Below are 8,075 nucleotides of genomic sequence, written 5' to 3'. Positions count from 1 at the left end.
TCCGGCCGCGGCGCACAGCCCGGAGGCGGCCGCCTGCGGGGGCGCCAGGGGTGGAGGGGCGAGGAGGACTTCCCGGGGTCGCCCGAGCCCGGGGGAGCGCGCCGCGTACCTTTCCTTGGCCTCGGCGGCCCGGTCTCTTTGCCTCCGGTTCTTAAACCAGTTGCTGACCTGGGTCGTGGTGAGGCCGGTGGCCTCGGCCAGCTCCCGCTTCTCCCGCGGCGAGGGGTAGGGGTTGTGCGCGTACCACTCCCGCAGCACGCCCCGCGACTTCTCCTTGAAGCAGTAGCTGGTCTCCTCGCCGTCCCAAATGGTGCGCGGCAGCGGGAATTTTCGGCGCACCCGATATTTGCCCACGGCCCCCAGCGGCCGCCCGCGAAGCTTCTCGGCCTCCACGTAGTGCGCTTTCAGCCACAGTTGCTGCAGCTTGGGATGGTTGTGAGGCGAGAACTGGTGGCTCTCCAGGATCTTGTAGAGCTCGCGGAAGTTGCCGCGGTGGAAGGCGACCACCGCCTTGGCCTTGAGCACGCTCTCGTTCTTGTGCAGGTGGTCGCAGGCGGGCAGCGACCACAGGAACCTGCCCAGGCGCTCCAGGTTCCCGCCCTGTTGCAGGACCTCGCACACGCACGCCACTTGCTCCTGCGTGAAACCGAACGACGGCAGCATCGACATGGCTGGAGCCTGCCGGGGAGCAACGCCCGGGCGCACGCGTAGGGGAGCGGGGCCGAAAACCTGGGGGCGGCGGCCGCGGGGAGGGGGGCGCGGCTGCTCCTCACCCCCTCCCTAGGCTCTGCGCAAGCCGAAAAGCGAGTCGGAACTTGGTGGCGGTGGCCAAGGCAGACGTCCTCCTGAAGGAGGAGGAGTGGGGGCGCGCTGGGCACCGAGCGCCGACACTCTCCGCAGTCTTCGGGCCTCGCTGGCTCCGGCCTGCCGCGGGGTGGATGCAGCTCGTTGCCGAGGAACTTGGTTTCTGTTCTCCCCGCAGCGGCCTTAAAGCGCGCAGCGCCCCCGGCGCGCTGATTGGCTGCGGGCGGCGCCTATCCGAGGCTGGCCAGCCCGCGCGCCGCCCGGTGGAGCAGAGAGGCCGCGCCGCCCCGCGCAGGGAGGGAGAGGCTGCAGTGCTGGGGGCTGGCAGTGGTGGGAGGAAAGGGACGGGAGGTAGGGTAGGGTACCTCAATGCGTGGGGGCGGGGGAAGACAGGCGAGAGTCAGGACCCTACTAGGCGAGTCCTCTCTCCAGTGTCACCTAAGGGGAGCCGCGTGCATCTTTGCACAAATCAAAGACTCCAAAAGTTCTAATTCCCCTCGTACTGCTGTCCCTGTCCCTTTCAGACTTGCCTTTCCCGGTGAGCTCATATTTAATTACCTTAATGCTGCAATGAATAAATAATGAATTGATGAATAGCTTATGGAATGCGATAAATAATACAAGAGCAGACCTGGACTGCGGGTTGCAAACACTGGAAGAGTTGCTTCTCTCGTAGTTGGCTTCAGCTTAAGAGCCAAACCTAATTTCCTGCTCCTTCCCTTTCCCAAGCCCCGGCACCCTCCAAAGGACACACGTACTCGAGCTGGACAGCATTCCCTAGTTCTCAAAGAGCCGCCCCGAGTTGGGATGAGGCACAAGGCTGTTCGGAGCTGCTGAGCAGAGAGCGACCCAGAAGGTCGCTTACGTCGGCGGTCTCCTGGACTCGGCTTCCTCATCTGCACAGTTCCATTTTCCAGGGCCGCCCCTGCTACTGAGGAATGCTGAGGAGCTTTATTTGCCATTAGCTAAAATGCTGTGGGAACCTCGTACGAAAGGCGCTGGACGGGGTGTAAATTAAATAAAACTGTGCCGGGCTCCAATAACCGTCGGGTTGTAACATAATCCTTGCACTGCTCTGAGAGCGACACTGCCCTGAAAGCTAGGAGGACAAGGGCTCCAAGAAGAAGAGGCGGTGTGAGCGTGTGAGTGTGTGTTTGCAATGCTGGCCCGTTTTCCTGCCAGAGAATGAGAGATGTCCTGCAATTTAAGTCCCATCATCTGCTGTTTTGTTTATGTGTGGAGAATGCTTAGTAAAACTGCACAAACAGATGAAGCTGTAATTATCTTAAGCCTCATTTGCACACCTTGCTCCAAAGCAATTATTAAAAAGATTTTGAAAACAATTAGCTTCTCTAAACAAAGATAATCTATTGTCAGTAGCTCAGGCTGGCAGGAGATAAGAACAATGTGTGGAGATAAGGAAAGCCAAATGGTGGAAGAAGTGTGACTTTATGACTATACTTATCTCTGATTAGATAAGTTCAAAACAGAATTGTAAGTACACTTCAAAAATGCTTTTGATTTCAATGCACCCTCTTAGTAAATGGTGAAGAACAAACTCTGGGCTCTTTAAACTTGCTTTGTCTTCTTTAAATATGTTTTGATTCCATCAGGCAAAAAGCCCAGCACCACAGATCTTTCTGCATAGTGAGCTGTAAGTGGGAAAAGAAACGTATGCAGGTTTCCCCTTGTATTATTTATATGGTTTTAAAGTGCTGTGCCCAGTCCAGTGCACCCTGCAAGATACACTTTAAACTCATAAAGGCTTCCCACCTCGGGGAGATTCCAAGGAGAGAAGCAGCTGCTTTTCCACGGAGCTCCCACACAATGTTTTCCGCATCCCTGAGACTCTCTGCGTCCCATGCGATTAGACCTTGGGAAAAGATGTGTCTATTTCATTTCATTTAGGCTTATTTTTAAAATGTATTTAATAGGTGTGTATGATTTCAAAAGAGCCCCTGCCACATGGTGTGCCCAGTGACTTATTTTCTAAACTAGAAGCTGGCACTGCTGAGCCCAAGGCCATGTGTCTGGTAATTTTCCCTCACCATCTTATTTTAGTGCTCATGACGTTTCAGACGAAGTCTAAGGAGCTGCAGTGTCCTGCCAAGAGGAATGTCACCGCTTGGAACAGCCCTTATTGACATGGCAGCTGTGTGAGGACCAGAATGGGGGCTTAACCCTGGCTCTGCAAATCAGTACCCTAAAGTTTGGAGGGAGTGTGCACAATTAAAATGGGCAGAGAAGGTCTGTAAGCACAGCCATATCTCTTAAGAGACACACGGTATGTTAAGTATGGGGTGTACTTTGTAATGAACAGTTTTGTATAAGGAAATGAAGCATAGCTTGAACAAATAGGGGCAAGGATAGATTTACAGAGGATGACAGAGAGCAGAGAGGCGGCAATTAGACACCAATCAGACCACCTTTTTTCCAGCTTCCTCCAGACCTCTCTGCACCCCTCTGTTCATCTCTTTCCAAAAAAAAAAAAAAAAAAAAAAAAAAACAACCAGGACGCACTACAGGTTGGAGATAACTGGGAAGACAACCGTGCTGGATGCTGTGGTTGCCGGCACTGTCGTTGGAGGCAGGCCGGTCCCCGACTCATCAGCCTTTTCCCTTTTTCCTCTTGTTTAATCCAAGAAAAGAATAAGTGCTGTGCACTTTGTACTAAGAACCTACCTGCTATTTCGATCCCTCGGTTAAGGGAACCAATTGTTATAAATGTTAATTATTGGCTCGGATATATAAGGTTTCCCAAAATGGAACCTTTCGCTGAAAACCACTAAAAGAGGTAAAATGACATGAATTTACAAACCACATAAACCAAATGGTCCATTTTAAATCGCACACAGAAAGGTTTGAGTTGTTCTGTAACATAAAACCTTTACTGTCAATGCAAATCGCATGAAAAACAGAGAATAGAGATGCGTCGGAGATTTAAAGGGACCCAGCAGCCTAGGCAGACGGCCGCTGCCCTAGCGCATTGAGGCTCCCGAGGACAGCGCGGTGGACAGGGCGCCCCACGTCGGCTTTCAGCTCCCGGCGCCTCTGTCGTGCAGGTCCCGGCTGAGTGGACTTGGCGGGTCCAACAGCGGGCCCATCGGCCCTGGAGAAAACATTAGGCACTGCTGGGGTTTTAAACCACCCTCGCTGCGCCCCTTAGTTTTGGCTTGAGAAAGATCCCACTTTCTTGGACCGCTTTCGCCTTCTGCTCTCCCTACAGATACCTGGAAGGGAAGGGAATCGTGAGGTGTTTCTCCAATAAATTAGTGTCATCCCTATGGGGCAGTACGGAGGCTCCCCAAGTCCGAGGTGAAGTAGCTACATGCACCTCGTCCCTCGGCTTAGCAGGAAACTCCGGGTGCCTCGGATCCCGCCCGCCGGCTGGGGTGCATCCCACCTGCCTGTGCGGCCCCCCCCCCCTCGCCAGGCTGAGTAAGCCCGGGCTCAGGCAGGGCGATTTGCAGATCCAGAGAAGAGAAACCCAAAACCAGCCCATTAGTAAATGAGTTTTGTGTTGTCAAGGTTCTTTCCCATCCACTTGCTGTTCTGAAAAATAGATCACGTTTCGTTATCTTTAGTGGCGATCTGCAACGTGACACCGGATCCGCAGCCCGGCCTCCCTCTCCCTCCCAGCCCAGCCCGGCCCGCTCGGCTCCGTTCTGAACAATGAGGATCTGTCTGCTCCCTAATGTATTTATGTATGTGGGGAGGGCCGGGGGAGGGGGTTTCTCCTGGAAGCGGGAAGCGCAGGAGCTGAGGCCCGGCTTCCACGGCGCGGAAAAGCTGGGCGGGCCTAGGAGGCCCGGACCGCCGCCCCCTCCCACACCTGGACAAACAGAGCCAGCTGCGCCCCGGAAGCCCCGCCAGCTACACGGCTCCCGAGATTGCCAGCCCCGCGTCGCCCCGAGGTCGGGGACACACACGCACACCGGCACACCGGGCGCGGGGTGGGGGGCAAACTGCCCTGTGCCCTCGCACCCCGCTCCTCCACGCCCCACCCCGCTCTTCCGCCCCTCTCCTAGCCTCCCCTCTCCACCTCAGGAGCCTCGAGCCCTGAAGGGGAGCACGTGGTTGGACGTATTCGTGCTCTTTGTGCGTTTGTCTCATTCTCTCTTCTCCAACTCAAAGAGGGGACTCATTTGTTATACCCGAGAATCTGTGTTCTACTCTTTCATTCTCCTTATCTCCCTTTCTCCTGTACTTCCCCCTCCTCCTTCCTCTTCCTTCCCCCTCCTCCTCCCTCCTCCTTCCTTCTCTCTCTCTCCCTCTCCTTCTCCTTCCCACTCCCTCCCAGTTCTGGGTGCCTATTTCTTCGTCAGGGACCTGGGCGCCATGAAGTTTCACAGACAAAGCTTCTAGAGGCAGTGCAGAGCCCATAGACTCTGAAGTCCAGGCCAAGGATTCAGGGGCTTTTGACTGGGGACTTCTCACAATGACTGGAGGTGCAGGCCAAGAGGTAGGGGTGCCCCAGGGGAGGACAGAAGAAGGCTGGTCGGCCACCAGGGAAGAAAGGGCTGGCTTCACCTGTGCCCTGAGAAGGCTCAGCCCAGGGACCCACCAACTGCCAGCTTTGAGCCTGAGGACCCCATCCACCTCAGAGGGCAGGCGTGCTTCTGGAAAGGGGGACTACGGTGTCCCAAGAATCAGTTCAGAGGAGCTGAAGACACACTAGCCCTTTTCTCTTTAAATATCGCCCTAGGGCAGGTTTACAAACTGAAAACTCTCCAAGAGAGCTTATCTTCCACTGAATTTGCAATCCTCTTTTTTCTTAACTAATGTACATCTGAAAGCCACATCTGTCTAAGCTAAGAAGAATTTCCTTTTAGGAGGTGAAAGCCTGCAGCTCCTCCTGTTCAGAGGAAAGTACTAGTGATGGTAATGCAGGGTGACACTAAATAAACAGTTAGGGTGGGCTGGAAACATGGAGTGAATTATCCAGTGAGCTGCGTTTCAGCCCGGACCATCGGGGCTGATTTGTTTTGGCTCACAGTCCGAGGAAGGAGACAGGCCGCTCTCTTCTCCACATCTCCTTGGGATCCCAATCATTCATATCTTGAACAAAACAAAAACAAAAACCCCAACCAGGTCTAGCTGCTTCAATTGAAACTTGGTTTGTTACGCCTTTCGGACTCCAAAAACGTAATTTCCCTGGCTCATACCTAGCTTTCCTGAGACAACCTCAACACCCTTCTGAGAGAAAACTCAGGGTAGCTGGACTCCAACGTCTTTTTTTTTTTACAGTTCCACTTGTAAGGAAAGCAGACATCCAGTGTGCCTCCTCGTCTCCTCACTTGGATCCTCACAATAAATTTATAAATCTACATGTTGATTTAAAAAAATCTAAGACTTGCCCCACTTTTAGGAAGGTTTTATTCCCTCCAAAAAGAAATAGACTTCGTGAAATTTTAGATGCATTTAGATTTATTGTGTGCGTGATTCGCTGACTCTCCGGTTTCCTCAGGTAAGCCTGCACTTATATATAAATCCTAGTAACTTAAAACTTCTGCCTCCCCAGCGGGTCCCCTCCTCCCATTCTGATATTAATAATCCCCGGCTGCCCCTCTTTCCGGGTCATTACGGTACTGCTGGTCTCTAATCAATCCTAATGCGATGGCAATTGGAGTCCCTGATGACTGCGGCTCGGGTTTCTTGTAATGGCTCTACCACATTTTCCTGGACCTCTTTCTTTAACCTGAGATGCCAGGGGGACGAGTCCCTTCTCGGCTGCTGATTACTTCAAGATGTGGGGGCTGGTGCGAGCAGTCGGGGAAAGACGCGCGCACAGTGTGGCTGCCGTGGCCGGCTGGGCGGCTGGGACCAGTAGGCGTCTGCATGCGGGTTCTCGGCAAGAGCATGTCTCTTGCTAATCTCTCTTTCCTTTTTCTCCCATTTTGCAGGCCCAAACTCACCCTGGCGGACGGAAATGAAGACTCTTAGAGCATTTTGCCCCTCCTGATGCAAGAGGGGCCTAGCGGTCTCTGGGCCTGTCCGGTCCTCGCCCGTTCTCGCCTCCCCGCGTCCACCCAGCTTCCCCGGGCCAGGCAGGCATCTCGCTCTGTTCCTCCCAGCCAACTCTTCTTTTCTTCTGGTTGTTTTCTCTTCAGATTTTCCTCCTCCCAAGTTGTACTGTAGCTGCCAGCTGAGACCGGATTTTCTACCACTCCCGATCTGACCCTTGGGCTTTTATTCTGCTCCTCACCCCTTCAGTGTCTGAAACTCCAACCTGTTCTGACCCCATGTCTCAGCCTGAAGCTGAGACCATAAGCTTGGCCCGGGCCTGTCAGGATGCGATCCTTTCTCCCTCGAGTTCTGAGGGTCGGTCGCTCAGACACTGCCTGCCCTAGGGACCAAAGGCCAACCCTTCTTTCTCGCTGGCCGTAGCTCTTCCTCTCTCCATCCGAAAGATCCTCCCTCGCCTCGTCTACCCGGGCCCAGGCTGGGCGGCGAGGCGATCAGCACGTTCTGGCATCTGAATTCTTCCATTTCTCAGCCTAAAGCCATTTAGTGTAACCCGAGCCCGGGATAATTGCCACGTCTCTGCCGCGTTACTTTTTAAAAACAAGATAATGCTTCTGAATTGCGGAAGAAAGTGCTGCGAACAAATTGGGCGCTGAGCTGCCGGGATGGATCGCTTTGTTAGGGATGGCCAGTGGCTTGTGACTCAATTAGTGGTGCATTTCTGGGAGCCGCCTGCGCTCTGCAGTGGGGTCACCTCGAGGCGAGCTCCCCCAAAGGCTTCCAGCGCAGGGAAGACTTCGGGGGTGGGGAGCACCTCGGGCCTGTACCGCTGCGGTGCACGTTCACGCCGTGGGAAATTCGGAGCACACTGTCCGGGTACTAAAGGCTGCAGATTTTGGCTGACAGCTCGATCACGTCTGTTTCCGACAGGACCGCGCGGCATCTGTGTGCCAGCACAGCCTCTGAGCAGTAGAAAAAGAAATACGGGGTAGAGGGTGCTGAGAAGGTGCCCGTTCACCACCCCGCGCGGCGCGGCTCGCTCACTCGCTTGGGCTCGGACTGCAACGAGGTATCCAACACCGCTGCAGTGCTTGGCAAAGTCCTCCTTGGAAGCCAGCGGGGCGAGGCTGCCAGGAAGCGGGCAGACCGCGGGGGACGCTTTTAGGACTTGGAAGAAGGCAGTAAGATTTGTTTCCCTACCTCTCCTCAAGTTCACCAGCCGCCCCACCCGTCACCCGGCGCGCAGGCCGGGTCCGCGCTGGAGTCGGGGCGCAGCTGCGCCGAGAGGTCCGCGCCCCAGCGCCGCG

General features: G+C 54.7%; 2 protein-coding genes across 2 annotated transcripts in view; one reads left to right on the top strand and one right to left on the bottom strand.

Moving 5' to 3' along the window:
• The window catches only part of Six1 (SIX homeobox 1), a 4,473-nt gene extending 3,511 nt beyond the window's left edge, over positions 1-962 (bottom strand). Inside the window, exon 1 of the mRNA XM_005399176.2 lies at positions 110-962. Within this exon, the coding sequence (XP_005399233.1) occupies positions 110-669 (560 nt within the window). The 5' untranslated portion in view covers positions 670-962. The remainder of the gene's footprint in view (positions 1-109) is intronic.
• A 3,514-nt stretch (positions 963-4,476) lies between these two features.
• LOC106150142 (translation initiation factor IF-2-like) overlaps positions 4,477-8,075 on the top strand; it is a gene marked incomplete in the record, with an annotated part of 5,366 nt that continues 1,767 nt past the window's right edge. The window contains 3 exon segments of the mRNA XM_013521881.1: positions 4,477-4,902; positions 7,480-7,644; positions 7,761-8,075. Coding sequence (XP_013377335.1) covers positions 4,477-4,902; positions 7,480-7,644; positions 7,761-8,075 — 906 coding nt within the window.

Source organism: Chinchilla lanigera, unplaced genomic scaffold (genome assembly GCF_000276665.1).
Source record: "Chinchilla lanigera isolate Chin_1 unplaced genomic scaffold, ChiLan1.0 scaffold00065, whole genome shotgun sequence".
NCBI classification, from domain to species: domain Eukaryota; kingdom Metazoa; phylum Chordata; class Mammalia; order Rodentia; family Chinchillidae; genus Chinchilla; species Chinchilla lanigera.
Note: the sequence above shows the minus strand (reverse complement) of the source record. Positions and strands in the feature narration are given on the sequence as shown.